Genomic DNA, 15,670 nt, shown 5'->3' with positions numbered 1-15,670 from the left:
GTGTATACAGCACTGTTTGTGGGCCATGCACATACCTCCAACTCACACTCCCTCAATGATCTTCCAAACATTGACTCTCACTGATCTCTCCTATTCAACCTTAATCTACCAACATCCTCAACTATGATCTTTACATCATCCGCAAGTTCTGACCCACCCACACCCCGACAGCTATCCTTTCTTCCTTGGTCCTTGACTCAAGTCTTGTGCCGTGTGCTTTCCCTTGGGATAAACTATGTAAATCAGGATGCTGTCCAACAAGAGAACTTCAGAAAGAAAAGTAAAATACCTCTTGCAGATAACCCATCCTCCCATGTTTATTGTCCAGGGTTCCCTACATTCTCCACCTCCAGCCCACTCCTTCCACATAAATATCAAGATCATAGTTATTACCTTGATCTATAATTTATTTGTTGGAATTGCACCAAAGTGACCGAACCAGGCAGCAAATTGAGTACCCTTTTCGAGGAGGCATTCCCCATTCGTTGGAGTCCTTGCTGAAAGTTCAGATGCTTATGAGAGATACTTCTCAGATTGGGTAGGCAGGTTGCTTCACTGAGAACTCCATGGGTGAGTTTCTGAATAGGGGGAAAGTCGAAAGGAGAATGCTACCAACTTTCTGCGCTTGAAGAAAAACCGAAGACATGTTCAAGTTTACTCAATCCTGTTAGATTTGACAATGGACCATGTCCCTCCTCCTACATCCTCCTCCCATTCCTGTCCCTGTCTCCCACACCATTCTCCAATCCACCTTGTCCCTTGTGCCACACCCTTTTCCCATCCCCTGCCCTGCCACCCATACTCCCCTACAATTCCCTCATCCCTCCTCCCACATACTCCTCCCATCCACTTTCCCTGTCTCTCACAGCCTCCTCCCATTCCCCCATCCCTCCTGACACACACTCCTCCCATTTCTGCTGCCCCTCCCATCCCCTGTCCCTCCTCCCACACTCTTCTCTGTAACTCTGTCCCTTCTCCCACACCTTCCACCCAATACACGTCCAATGCCTTTCAAAGTTTCCAGAAGGAAGGCTTCACTCTTTATTGGAGTTCAGGTGGACTGTCAGAGCTTTAGAAAAAGAAAGAAGGCAGAAGAAATTCCTCGACACACAAAGTTGTGGATTGACCTGAAATTTTCTGCCTCAATCACTATGTTAACTTCAAAGGCTCAATTGGACAGGAAGGAAATCGAATATAAAAGGATACAGGATAAGGACAGTAAATATTTACACACCTGTAGGATGAATGCCAACATTGATTGGATGGGACGAATGGTGCTTTCTGTGTTGTATGTCTTATATATGTCAATCAAGTAAGGTAATGTGTCAGTGCAGGGTTGGAAAAGAGATTAAGGAAACTTATTTTATTTCTTAAAGGACCATTTAAAAATGCTTCCGGCTGGCAGACAAATGTTATTTTATTGCTGTGGATTCCAAAGCAACTCAACTCAAATACACAAATTAGAAATCCAAGATTTTAACATTACTATAAATTACATGTAAAAAAATGTCCACCTTGAGGTTTCAAAGCACATTCAAGTTCAGTCCTGGTTACAAACTCATTCCAGAGATTTCAGGTGTTGCCAGTGCTGTGGTTGCAACCTGGAGTTAGCCCATCTTCAATCAGTTTCTAAGACAATGTCAACATCATCGTGAACTCCTTGAAGTAGCAGTTCTCCAGCGAAGCTGATCTTCTTCTTCCTTTTTGCAGCTCTCAGGGTCCCGACCAGGGCCTCAAAAAGATTGGCGCATTTGTCATCGGCGAACAGAACTCCAAATTTCACCCTAATTTTACCATCTGCACCTGGACATAGTATAAGGATAGTAGAATGTCAAAGCCAGCCCACACTGCATGGTCTGATCCGTAACCCATGTCACAGTGCTATCACAGTTTGATGTTAGCAAGACAAAACCCATCCTATGCAGTCCCACCAGAAACTTCACACCTTAGGATCAGAACTAGGCCATTCAGTTCCTTCTGCCATGAAATTACATCACAGCTGGGATGTGTACCTTTGCTCCATCTACATGCTTTAGTTCCTTACCTTTAATACTCCTGACTAATAAAAATCTTTTCAGTTTCTACATTTTCAATTGACCATTCAGCCTTAACAGCTTTTTGAGGAAGACTGAAGATTTGCAGTACACTTTTTCTGAAAACATAAAGAAGTGAACAGCTAGGAACTTATCCTATTATCTCATCAAATCACTTCATTATCTTAAACAACTCAATTGGATTATCCATTCATCTACTGTAATTGAGAGAATGCAGTAAGAGAATTAAGACTAAATTATTCTGTGGGTCTGGAGTTATATGTGGGCTAGACTGGGAGATTTCTGAACCTGAAAGATGGTACTGAATCACTTGGGTTTTTAACACTATCTGACTGATCATATGTGCGTTTTTGGTTCCAACCACCCACCAAATTCAGAATGTGAAGCCTCAATTTCTAACTGGCTAGGCAGGTACCATGCACAAACACTAGACTGCCATAACCAAGGCAAGTTATTGGCAAAATAAATTAAAACTTTAGCTTTGATTTTGTTATTGAGCTTTTTCCAAAAGTCTCTCCAATCTCCTACAAGGTGCAGTTTCCAGTTCTACTTAATTAACGTCTGAGCATAGAGGGAGAAGTCAAGACTAATACTTGTAAGATGTATGGAGGGCAGAGCAATGGCTATATTGTAACTGCGCAATGTACATTGTAAGTTGAAATATTATCAGGACCCTTTGGGCTCCACAATAGTTGATTTAATTAACAGTCTTGATAATGGTCCATTGACTAATTCCAGTATGGCCTCCATATTTCTACCACACTGCTCATATCACTCTTCTGCCTTTCGGTTAAACTTGGAGTACAGGAGAAGGCCATTTGACCCGTTGTGTCTATGCTAGCCCGTCATTCCAACAATTTACTTGAATCTAATTTCCTTTGGCATAATCCTTCTCGGCCTCCTTCACCCTGCCACATGCCACATTTTAGCCTAAGAAGAAACCAAAGGGGATCATGCGTGCTATTTATTTATATTAGATGCATATAATGGCCAATGCTTTCTATTCTTATCTTCAGTAGAACTGCATTGTTGGGTCTAAAACATATATTAAAAAAGAAAGTTCAAAACAATGTTTTACAACTTGTTAGGAATTAGAAGCCTCCATAATTCACTGACCTGTAGATCCAAGGCGACGAATCTCTTCAATTAGAAGATCGACCTCATGTTCAGTGTCCATTCTCACCTGAATGGAGTTAATCTTCCTTATTAATATGGTGAAGACTATACTTAAGTTTTATACCAATTAATGTGAATGATCTTATGTATTTGTACAGGTCTTGGAGCAGAGAAAGTTAAGAAGACACTGATAGAGGAGTTCAAAATTCTGAGGCGTTCTGACCGAAACTGTTCCTGCTGACAAGTGGATCAGAGATGTGGAGGTGCCAGTGTTGGATTGGCGTGGACAGGGTCAGAAGTCAGACCCTGATGAAGGGGCAGTGCTCAAAAAGCATGTGATTTCAAATAAACTTGTTGAGCAATAACCTGGTGTTGTCTGACTTCTGACCAAATGGATAGGAGGACACAGTTTAACATTCTTGACAAGTATTTTTTTTTAATACAGGAAGAATTTAAAGATGTCCGAGGAAAGATGCAGGGATTTGTATTGCCCTTTCAAAGAGTCAGCACAAGCGAACCAGTTATTTCTGTGCTGTATGATTCTGGAAGGCTTTGAAAAATGGAGGTAACTCAGTATTTAAGTTGCAGAGGATGAGACTCAGTAGCATAACGTTTGTAGGCTTATGTGAAGTGGGAGGAAGCTTCCTCTGTTCCTGCCAGCGTTCAAAATCTGTCTTTCACCCAATCACGCTAATATACAAACAAGATTAAAATGAAAAAAAAAGTTCTGGACCCAAAGTTAGCTTAATTCAGTGTGTAGTAGATTTACCTCTGTATCAGAAAGCCGTCAGTTCATGCCCCACAAGACAGATAGGCAGTTACTTTAGGCTGACAATCCGAAGGGACTGTTGATCTTTCAAAAATGCCACCTTTCATATGAGACATCGAACAAGGCTTCATAAGGCCGCAAGATACAGGAGCAGATATAGCAGAATTAGCAGCCCATTCAGACTGCTCCACCATTCGATATATGTTGATACATTTCTCACACTAGGGATTCTATGATTTTCTCTTAAATACAGGAAATGCCCCACCCAGGATGACATGAAACGTTTCACAGAATGGTTCCTGCTCAGCACATGGTTTGTGCGACTGACACAAGCTGTTGGAAACTCTGCAATATAACTGGCAAGGTAGTTGACCAAGGTATTCAATAAAGTGGATGACTTATAATAACAGAGAAGGATTGTGACCTTTAGTCCTTGAAACAGATAGTGAATTTCAATATTAAATAAGAGGGATAATACTGTTCATCAGCAAACAGGAATTAAATCTTCAACAAGATTAATTGACATTTATCACAAAACGAAAAATCAATGAAACAGACATTTGGGCCAGATTGCCTGTTTCTGAGGTGTAAATTGTAAGTAATTCTATGCAATGAAATGTTCCTCACCAGTTTGTGAAAAATTCTGCAGAATACAGAATCTCTGAGGTTATTTTTATTTTAAAATATTATATGGCACGATAGGGAAATATTCCTCCTGTGGTGACATTGCACAAGACTTAAGAAAGGTTTCTAATCTTAAACTGAGTTCTGGAGAAGGTCACTGAACTCAAAAGATTAATTCTGTTTTCTCTCCACAGATGCTGCCAGAACCTGCTCAGTTTCTCCAGCAATTTCTGTTGTTTGTTTATTTCAGAATCTCCAGCATCCTCAGTTTTTTTATTTTATTCTAATATTGATGCCTGATTTATGATCGGGTATGAGAATTGTACTAGGATCTACAGTAATTCGACATGTTCCTGAGTTGTAGGGGAGGAGAAAAAGTGGATCTATGAATAGGCTCAATTTATCTAGTCTCTGATGCTTATCTGTCTCCTACAGAATATGTGCTAACAAATTTCAGTCAAAGATAACATTCGTCTTCAAAATCACACACGACCATCAAGACAGTCAACACTAACTTTCTGAGTCCCAGGTCAGAGTGCTCTGCAGAGTTTAATATTCAGTTAGTGTGGTGGGGGAGAGGAGAACTTGATCATTGGTGCTTTTGCAGAGATCCCACGACTACTGAGTTTGCACATATTGATACAAAACTCCCAAAATCCCACTCCAAACACAATGGTCGGTCATTGAGGTGAGTTACTGCATGACTGTCTGCAATGTGGAGAATCAGTAATGGATGACTGGAGGTGCAAAATTGAATTTTATTCCTTTGCAAACATTGATGGTGATCACAGTAAGGGAGGCCAGTGATGGGTAATGAAGATTCCTCATTGACCCGGGCTTTCATTGATCAGTACATTGACCATAGGAGTTGGGAAGTCATGTTGCAGATGTACAGGACTTTGGATAGCCACTTTTGGTATACTGTTTTCAGTTCTGGTCCTCCTGCTGTAGGAAGGATGTTGTTAAACTCGAAAAGGTTCAGAAAAAATTTGAAAATTTGGTGCTGGGGTTGGAAGGTTTGAGCTGCAGGGAGAGGCTGACAGGCTGAGGCTATTTTCCCTGGAACATCAGGAGGCTGAGGGCTGACCTTATAGACATTTATAAAATCATGAGGGGCATGGATAGGGTGAATGGCCTAGGTCTTTTCACCAGCCTAGGGGAGTCCAAAACTAGACGGCATAGGTTTAAGGTGAGAGGGGAAAGATTTAAAAGAAACTTTGAGGGGCAGCTTTTTCACACAAAAGGTGGTGTGTGTATGGAACTAGCTGCCAGAGGAGACAGAGATCAATTTTGGATATCAGATCGGCGCGGATGAGTTAGACTATCAGGTTTGTTTCTGTGCTGTATAACTCTACGACTATGAATTCAAACACTATATCTGTGCATCAGTTTTGTTCAAGGGGATGGGTAGCAGTTAAGACTATCAAAAGGAATTGTGAAAAATACAAGATAGGGCAGGTTTTCTCTGAACAAGTTTTATTTAAAGCAATGCAGTGAGTGCTCCAGGGCAAGTTTTCTAGTAGAGCACAGTGGGCTCCAAATACTCCTCACATGATGCAGATGTGCGACTTTTGAAGTGATTTCTGTCAAAACTCATATATACAAAACTAATAGGGGTGTCGAGCATAAATCTGATCAGTTTGAGTGCCTCCCTAACTCAAGGTTAGAAATCACACAACAGAAGGTTAGAGTCCAATAGGTTTATTTGAAAACACAAGCTTTTGGAGCTGCTGTGATAATGGGAACTGCAGATGCTGGAGAATCCAAGATAATAAAGTGTGAGGCTGGATGAACACAGCAGGCCAAACAGCATCTCAGGAGCACAAAAGCTGATGTTTCGGACCTAGACCCTTCATCAGAGAGGGGGATAGGGTGAGGGTTCTGGAATAAATAGGGAGAGAGGGGGAGGCGGACTGAAGATGGAGAGAAAAGAAGATAGGTGGAGAGGAGAGTATAGGTGGGAAGGTAGGGAGGGGATAGGTCAGTCCAGGGAAGACGGACACGTCAAGGAGGTGGGATGAGGTTAGTAGGTAGGAAATGGAGGTGCGGCTTGGGGTGGGAGGAAGGGATGGGTGAGAGGAAGAACAGGTTAGGGAGGCAGAGACAGGCTGGGCTGGTTTTGGGATGCAGTGGGTGGGGGGGGAAGAGCTGGGCTGGTTGTGTGGTGCAGTGGGGGGAGGGACGAACTGGGCTGGTTTTGGGATACAGTGGGGGAAGGGGAGATTTTGAAGCTGGTGAAGTTCACATTGATACCATTGGGCTGCAGGGTTCCCAAGCGGAATATGAGTTGCTGTTCCTGCAACCTTCGGGTGGCATCATTGTGGCACTGCAGGAGGCCCAGGATGGACATGTCATCTAAAGAATGGGAGGGGGAGTTGAAATGGTTTGCGACTGGGAGGTGCAGTTGTTTTTGGCGATCCGAGCGGGGGTGTTCTGCAAAGCGGTCCCCAAGCCTCCGCGTGGTTTCCCCAATGTAGAGGAAGCCACAACAGGTACAATGGATACAGTATACCACATTGGCAGATGTGCAGGTGAACCTCTGCTTAATGTGGAAAGTCATCTTGGGGCCTGGGATAGGGGTGAGGGAGGAGGTGTGGGAGGTGTAGCACTTCCTGTGGTTGCAGGGGAAGGTGCTGAGTGTGGTGGGGTTGGAGGGCAGTGTGGAGCGAACAAGGGAGTCACGGAGAGAGTGGTCTCTCCGGAAAGCAGACAAGCGTGGGGATGGAAAAATGTCTTGGGTGGTGGGTTCAGATTGTAGATGGTGGAAGTGTTGGAGGATGATGCATTGTATCCGGAGGTAGGTGGGGTGGTGTGTGAGAACGAGGGGGATCCTCTTCGGGCGGTTGTGGCGGGGGCGGGGTGTGAGGGATGTGTTGCGGGAAATGTGGGAGACGCGGTCAAGGGCGTTCTCGATCACTGTGGGGGGAAAGTTGTGGTCCTTGAAGAACTTGGACATCTGGAATGTGCGGGAGTGGAATGCCTCATCGTGGGAGCAGATGCGGCGGAAGCGGAGGAATTGGGAAAAGGGGATGGAATTTTTGCAGGACGGTGGGTGGGAGGAGGTGTATTCTAGGTAGCTGTGGGAATCGGTGGGCTTGAAATGGACATCAGTTACAAGCTGCCTTGGAGCTGCTGTCCTTTTTTCAGGCACGAAGCTCTGAAAGCTTGTGTTTTCAATAAACCTGTTGGACCATAACCTGGTGTTGTGTGATTTCTGACCTTATCCACCCCAGTCCAACACCAGCACCTCCACATCATCCCTAACTGATGTTCAACTTCAGAAAAAAATATACAAAGATTCAATGGGGAACGAGATGAGTTTGATAGGAGACTCCAGTAGATGGGGGAGGGGGAGAAGACAGGAGGAGGGGCAACAGCAAAGTAGGAAGAAGAGGTGGGGACGGAACCGTGTGGAGTGTGGTAAATAGAGGGAGCGGGGGTTGGGAAATAGGTGGCCAAGATCATGAAAGGAGCCAAGCGATGGCACAATGCATACAACACATCTCTCTCTCACTCACACACACACACAAAATGTGAAAGTGAGCCCTGTAACTGGAGCCATGTCTGGCTCCCTAAGAGACTGGGAGCTGGGGCACTGTAACATTTAGGAACGGTGTGGTATACGATTCATCCCTTGATTCACAAGTGATAACAATTGTAACCGGCACGGACATAAACCCGCCTTTACCAACATCCCGTACGGAACACAACCGGACATGAATTATACATTTGACGCAAAACACCTCCCCTGAAATGTCGCACCACCCATAACAAACCACGGTCACTGAACCCAAGGATCCAGTTTTTTTTAAAAAATCCCCAGGCGAGCTGCGCTGTCAGAGTGAAAAGCCAAACGCGATGCTTGTTGCAAAATGGGAACATATGTTTTTGCTAATTTCAGCGCTTAAATTCCAAATCAATTTCTCTCTTCTCAGATACCTATTCATTCTCCACAGTCCAATTCATAAGTAAAAGCAAGAAGGATAAATCTACATACTTCAGTTTCCTTCGCTCGCTGCTTTCGTTGGTTTATGTCAAGTAATTAACAAGCAACAGCTCAAGTACAGGAAGTGTTAACGACGAGGAAGTTCAGAAACAGAGCGGCGGCTGAGGCTGACGTCAGGGAGCTCTTTCTCTGAGTTTCAGCGGATTTCCACCAGGGTTTGTGTTTTGTTCACATCCTCTTGGGAGAGTCCTGCCTGAACGGTCTGATCAGTATTGCATATATCTTCTATTGTGTGACTCTAACTGTGGTCCGTTTTCGATAGGATAATTGATGTTAATTAAGATTTTAAAAAACTGTCCAGCACATATTAATATTCGCAAGGATCGTCTTTAAATACTGGAATACCAACGACCCCCACCACCCCCGTAAATAGTGACACATACCTGGGAAGCCCTGTAAATACAGGAACAATGCAACGGATACCCTGCAAATATTGATGCTTTCCCAGAGATATCCCGTAAGTATTGATACGCAACCAGGAATTTCCTTCACATATTGACATTCCCAAGGAGATAGTTCCAAGAATGTCCTGTAATTATTGAGACACCCAGGAACTATTGACAGTCTGAGTAGTCCCCTTTAAATATTGGCATAGTCCCAAGGGACGCCTGCTAATATTGACACATTGTTAGCAGAACCCTTCAAATTTTGACACATTCCCAAGAAACCCCAGTAAATACTGACAAATATGATCATAAGAAAGAGGAACAGGGCTTACGCCAAACAGCCCTTTAAACCTACTCCATTGTTCAACAAGAGATAACAAAGTATGGAGCTGGATGAACACAGCAGGCCAAGCAGTACCTTGGGAGCACAAAAGCTGACGTTTTGGGCCTAGACCCTTCATACCACCCACGCCCTCCACCTCCTCCAGAACTTCCGATTCCCCGGTCCCCAACACCTCATTTTCACCATGGACATTGCAAATGGCCTAAAGGCCCTTCGCTTCTTTTTGTCCCGCAGACCCGACCAGTCCCTCTCCACCAACATCCTCATCTGCCTAGCCAAACTCGTCCTCACCCTCAACAACAAAAAAAAGCTTTTCTGATGAAGGATCTAGGTCCAAAACGTCAGCTTTTGTGCTCCTAAGATGCTGCTTGGCCTGCTGTGTTCATCCAGCTCCACACTTTGTTATCTCAGATTCTCCAGCATCTGCAGTTTCCATCATCTCAGACTATAACCTGGTGTTGTGTGATTTCCAACAAGATTTTATCTAAGAGCCTTGAATATATTCAATGACTGAGCTTCCACTTCTCCCCTTGGAAGAGAATCCCAAACACTACTGAGTCTCTGAGACAAGAAATTCCCCCTCATTGTAACCTTAAATGACAGACTTGAAATTCAACATAGAGAGTGTCCCCCTTTATAATCAAGAAGTTGAAACATCTTCTCAGCATCTACCCTGCCAAGCCTTCTTGGAACGGTGTATATTACAAAAAGGTCACCTGTTTTACTGAATTCCAGGGACTGCAAGCCCTTCCCTCATTGGGTAACCCTGTCATCCCAGGAATCAGTTAAGTGAACCTTTTCTAAGCTGACTCAAGTGGAGGTAAATCTGTCTTTAAGTAAGGAATTCATGAGCAGACTCAACAAAATTGCCTATGCAGCTGCAGCAACAAGTCCCTACTTTTATATTCAATTCCCATTGCAATAAAGTCAACTTACTGTTTGCCTTCTAAGTACTTGGAGTTCTTGCTAATGTTTTATGATTTGGGCACAAAGACACCAAAATCCAGTTGCCGCTATTGCCCCTACTTTAATTAACATTCTGTTTTTTCAATCTTCCAGCCAAAGTGGACAATCTTATATGTTTCCATATCTTACACCAATAGTTTTCACACAATCACTTGATTTATATATCTTTCAGACTGTTTGTACACTCCTTACAACTTGATCTCCTATCCAGATTTGTATCACCAGCAGATCTGGTTACAGTACAGTCTGTGCCTTCATCCAGCTCTGATGCACATGGCAAACCATCAGTTAGTTAGCCTGACCTGAAAATTTATCCTGAATCTGTTTCTGTTACTTGGCTAATTCTGTATCCGTGCTACTATCATTCTGGTTCCAATCAGCTAAAAGTACATGGGCAGAAGACGCGTGAGAACACCAACTGCCCTCCAAGCCTCACTCCACCTTGTCTTCTAACTATATCACTGGCTCAAATTCCCGCAATTCTCTTCCTAACAATAATGTTGGTGTACCTACCCCAGAAATTCCACAGTGATTCAAGAAGGCAGCTCACCACCACATTCTTGGGGATAATTAGGAGTGAGCAATAAATGCTGTCCTAGCCAGCAACACATTCCTATGAATGAATAAAAATAAACACTCCAACTTCATGTTTTATCTTGTGCATATGAATGCATGAATCAGAAGGAGTCAGTCATTCAGTCCCTCAAACGTGCTCTGTCATCTTAGCTGATATTATTCTAACCTCAAATCCACATTCCTGCCTATCCCTGATTACCTTTCAAACCCTTGCTTAACAAATCTATCTACCTCTACCTTAAAAATATTCAAGGGCATGGTTTCCACCACATTAGGCAGGAAGAGAGTTCCAAAGACTCATAACCCTGAGAGAAATGACTTTGCTTTCTACATTTTAAATTGGCAACCACTAATTTTTAAAACATGACACATTTATTCCAGATTGTCTTATAAGAGGAAATATCCACTCCAAATCTACCCTGTCTAGACGTTTCATAATTTTATGTTTCAATCAAATTGCTTTTTCATCCTCTAAACTCCAGCAGAAGCAAGTTGAGCTTGCCCAGCACAGTAAGTTCCACCATCTGCTCTCTGACATCTCATACTAAGTCTCTGCTACTGCAACCACCCCCACCAAGGCTCTACCACTCTCCCTATTGCATTAAACATCAATGCTTAATTGAGCATTGATTCTCTCTCACCTGCCCCAAACTGCTCCCATAACTATCCTCACCCCTGACCCCACTGCACGGTCTTTGCACTGCCTATTCATTTGCACAAGACAATTCATCACGTGCACTCACCTCAGCACTAACAGCTGTGCTGGGCCCTTTCACCTCTTTTAATAACGCCTGTTCACAAGGTACAGGAGAAGATCCAAAACAGTTGGTTGGCTGTCCAACATTCAGCAACTTAACCCTTATTAGAGGATCATGACCCTGACTGCCCCCTGCAGCTGACTGTGTTTAAGTTCTGGACTGGTACTGGAGGCTGTCCTTACAATGCTGGGAGGTCTGACTAAAGGCTCACTCTCTCGATTTGACTGAGGGCTGCTGACAACAATGACAAGCCACCTGGTTTTGTGTCTGCGTTGAACAACAAGACAAGAAACAATGACTGTAAGCCTGGTATCTTTAGCTGAGGGTAGGGGCGGGGGGGATGGGGGAAGCACACAATGGCAGATGCTGTGAACATCTAAGTAGGCTTGAAATGAATGAGCACTGAGAAAGCATGTGAACAGCCCTGACATACAGCCTCTTTGAATCCATGAGCTGGTGCCTGTCCCTGTGCATTATGTCTTTGCAGCAGTATTGCAATGCTATAAGCTGGTTCGCCCCAATGTACAGCTTAAAGTGGAGAAACGTACAATTGATGGATTGGAGAAGTGCCATGTTGATGCAAATAGGCTGACAAATACCAGGTTCTGTGCAGTCACTACACATGGAGTCACCAGGTCTCCACTCAAGACTTCAAAGCCAAGATTTCTCTGTGATCATAGGAACTGCCGATGCTGGAGAATCCAAGATAATACGGTGTGGAGCTGATGAACACAGAAAGCCAAGCAGCATCAGAGGAGCAGGAAAGCTGACGTTTCGGGTGATGGAGGGTCTAGGCCTGAAACGTCAGCTTTCCTGCTCTCAAGAATTCATTTGCGACAGGCTATAAGAGGCTTCATATTAATGAGATGAGATTAGCAGTTAATTCAGCTGACAACAAGCAATAATTCCTCTTAGATCTGGCAAGAATCTGTTTGACATCAAAACTGTTGGAAAACACAACTGGTTGCTCCCAACATCGTTACAGGCTTCACTCGACTTCTTACACAATTCTCCTAAATTTCTTGCTGTAACCACATCATTCTGGCCCCCCTCACTTTTAGTTTCCTGTTTTCTGCTTCCCTTCTTTCATTAATAGTGGTGTTACATTGAGGTTTTCCAATCTTCTTGAATCTTTCCAGAATCCAGGGATTTTGGAAGATTACAAGCAATCCATCCACTTTCTCTGCAGCCACTTTCTTTTAGACTCTCAGACGCAGGCCATCCGATCCAAAGTACTTGTCAGCGCTTTGTTTCATTACTTTTCCTAATATTTTTCTCTAGCAATTGTGATGGATTTGAGTTCTTTCTGCTTCTCATTTTCCAAAATTCTTGAGAATATTTTTTGTGCCCTCTACAATGAAGACATACATCAAACAACCATTGAAAATGTGAACATTTCTGTTTACCTTGACTTTTTTTTCAGTCTCATCCTCTAAGCAAAAAATAATTACTTAAGCTAATCTGTTCCATTTCACTACTTCTAAAAACTAGTATAAAGAACAAAGAAAATTACAGCACAGGAACAGGCCCTTCGGCCCTCCAAGCCTGCACCGATCAAAATCCTCTGCCTAAGGGTCTGTGTCCATTTGCTCCCTGCCCATCCATGTACCTGTCCAAATATATCTTAAAAGACGCTAACATGTCTGCGTCTACCACCTCCGCTGGCAACGCGTTCCAGGCACCCACCACCCTCTGTGTAAAGAACTTTCCACGCATATCTCCCTTAAACTTTCCTCCTCTCACTTTGAACTCATGACCCCCAGTAACTGAGTCCCCCACTCTGGGAAAAAGCTTTTTGCTATACACCCTGTCTATACCCCTCATGATTTTGTAGGCCTCAATCAGGTCCCCCCTCAATCTTTGTCTTTCTAATGAAAATAATCCTAATCTACTCAACCTCTCTTCATAGCTAGCACCCTCCATACCAGGCAACATCCTGGTGAACCTCCTCTGCACCCTCTCCAAAGCATCCGCACCCATTTGATAATGTGGCGACCAGAACTGTACACAGTACTCTAAATGTGGCCAAACCAAAGTCTTATACAACTGCAACATGACCTGCCAACTCTTGTACTCAATACCCCGTCCAATGAAGGAAAGCATGCCATACGCCTTCTTGACCACCCTATTGACCTGCGTTGTCACCTTCAGGGAACAATGGACCTGAACACTCAGATCTCTCTGTTCATCAATTTTCCCTAGGACTTTTCATTTACTGTATAGTTCGCCCTTGAATTTGACATTCCAAAATGCATCACCTTGCATTTGCCCAGATTGAACTCCATCTGCCATTTATCTGCCCAACTCTCCAGTCTATCTATATTCTGCTGTAATCTCTGACAGTCCCCTTCACTATCTGTTACTCAACCAATCTTAGTGTCATCTGCAAACTTGCGGATCAGACCACCTACACCTTCCTCAAAATCATTTACATATATCACAAACAACAGTGGTCCCAGCACAGATCCCTGTGGAACACCACTGGTCACAGGTCTCCAATTTGAGAAACTCCCTTCTACTACTAGTCTCTGTCTCCTGTTGCCTAGCCAGTTTTTTATCCATCTAGCTAGCACACCCTGGATCCCATGTGACTTCACTTTCTCCATCAGCCTGCCATGGGGAACCTTATCAAACGCCTTACTGAAGTCCATGTATATGACATCTACAGCCTTTCCCTCATCAATCAACTTTGTTGGTAAGACATGACCTTCCCTGCACAAAACCATGTTGCCAATCACTGATAAGCCCATTTTCTTCCAAATGGGAATAGATTCTATCCCTCAGTATCTTCTCCAGTAGCTTCCCTACCGCTGACGTCAGGCTCACCAGTCGATAATTACCTGGATTATCCTTGCTGCTCTTCTTAAACAAGGGGACAACATCAGTAAGTCTCCAGTCCTCTGGGACCTCACCCGTGTCTAAGGATGCTGCAAAGATATCTGTTAAGGCCCTGGCTATTTTCCTCTCTTGCTTACCTCAGTAACTTGGGATAGATCCCATCCGGACCTGGGGACTTGTCCACCTTAATAGGATACCCAACACTTCCTCCTTCCTTATGTCAACTTGACCTAGAGTAAGGAAACATCTATCCCTAACCTCAACAACTGTCATATCCCTCTCCTTGGTGAATACCAATGCAAAGTACTCATTAAGAATGTCACCCATTTTCTCTGACTCAGCACATAACTTTCCTTCTTTGTCCTTAAGTGGGCCAATCCTTTCTCTAGTTACCCTCTTGCTCTTTATATATGAATAAAAGGCTTTGGGATTTTCCTTAACCATGTTTTCCAGCAATGTCTCATGTCCTCTCTTAGCCCTCTTAATGCCTCGTTTCAGATTCAGATTATGTCAAACGCCACAATAAATTTTGTTGAAGCTTTTCATCTTGCACACAGCAGGACAATTTCTGCGAATGACCAGAGAAAAGAGAAAACAACATTTATAATATGTGAAAGGAGAATTATGACTGGTTGACAAGTGCACTTGCGTTGGTTGAAGCAATGCCATTCAGAATGCACCAGTTAATGATAATTGATAGTTAATTGCCAAAAATGCATTTAAATTATAAACTTGGCAGGTTGACTCTGATTGGGCAATGATTTGCTCTGAAAAATAAACCAAAAAAATGTTTGTCACTTATGTAGTTGAAATGAAATGGGCATGGTACTGAAGACACCACATATTTTTTCATTGTTTTCAGAATAACAACTGATTTGGGAGCTAGACTGTTTTATCAGAAAAACAAAAAGGTTTTGCCGAAAATCAAGTACTACATATTGCTGACCTGTCCAAAACAATGTTAGTTTTTGGAAGCAAAAAGAGGGGAAATCAAAACTGGAATCACCAAGAATCTTTTGCATTAAGAAAAATCTACCAAGTAACAATCCACTGAAAGGTTAAACTGCACACTCCTCAAGATTTTAAGTTCCAACAGCAATAGAGAGTAAAAACATTCAAAGTGTACAGACAACATTCCTCTCTCTCGTTGTGGGGATAAAGTCAGAAAGCTTTGGAAAGCTTAAAAGAAAGAATTCATGAAAACAAAACCTAAGTTCACCTTCTGAACCATTAA

At 43.2% G+C, this 15,670-nt stretch overlaps 1 protein-coding gene across 1 annotated transcript; it reads right to left on the bottom strand.

The window, feature by feature from the left end:
* Window positions 1–1,399: 1,399 nt before the first annotated feature.
* Window positions 1,400–8,696, bottom strand: abracl (ABRA C-terminal like). Its single transcript, XM_048536471.1, has 3 exons — window positions 8,561–8,696; window positions 3,171–3,237; window positions 1,400–1,803 (listed from the first exon to the last, which is right to left on the bottom strand). The coding sequence occupies exons 2-3, from the start codon at window positions 3,229–3,231 to the stop codon at window positions 1,619–1,621; spliced, it is 246 nt and encodes an 81-aa protein (XP_048392428.1). The 5' UTR covers window positions 3,232–3,237; window positions 8,561–8,696; the 3' UTR covers window positions 1,400–1,618.
* Window positions 8,697–15,670: the final 6,974 nt, after the last annotated feature.

Source organism: Stegostoma tigrinum, chromosome 9, assembly GCF_030684315.1.
Source record: "Stegostoma tigrinum isolate sSteTig4 chromosome 9, sSteTig4.hap1, whole genome shotgun sequence".
In the NCBI taxonomy this organism is placed as follows: Eukaryota; Metazoa; Chordata; class Chondrichthyes; order Orectolobiformes; family Stegostomatidae; genus Stegostoma; species Stegostoma tigrinum.
This window is presented reverse-complemented; position numbering and strand designations above follow the sequence as displayed.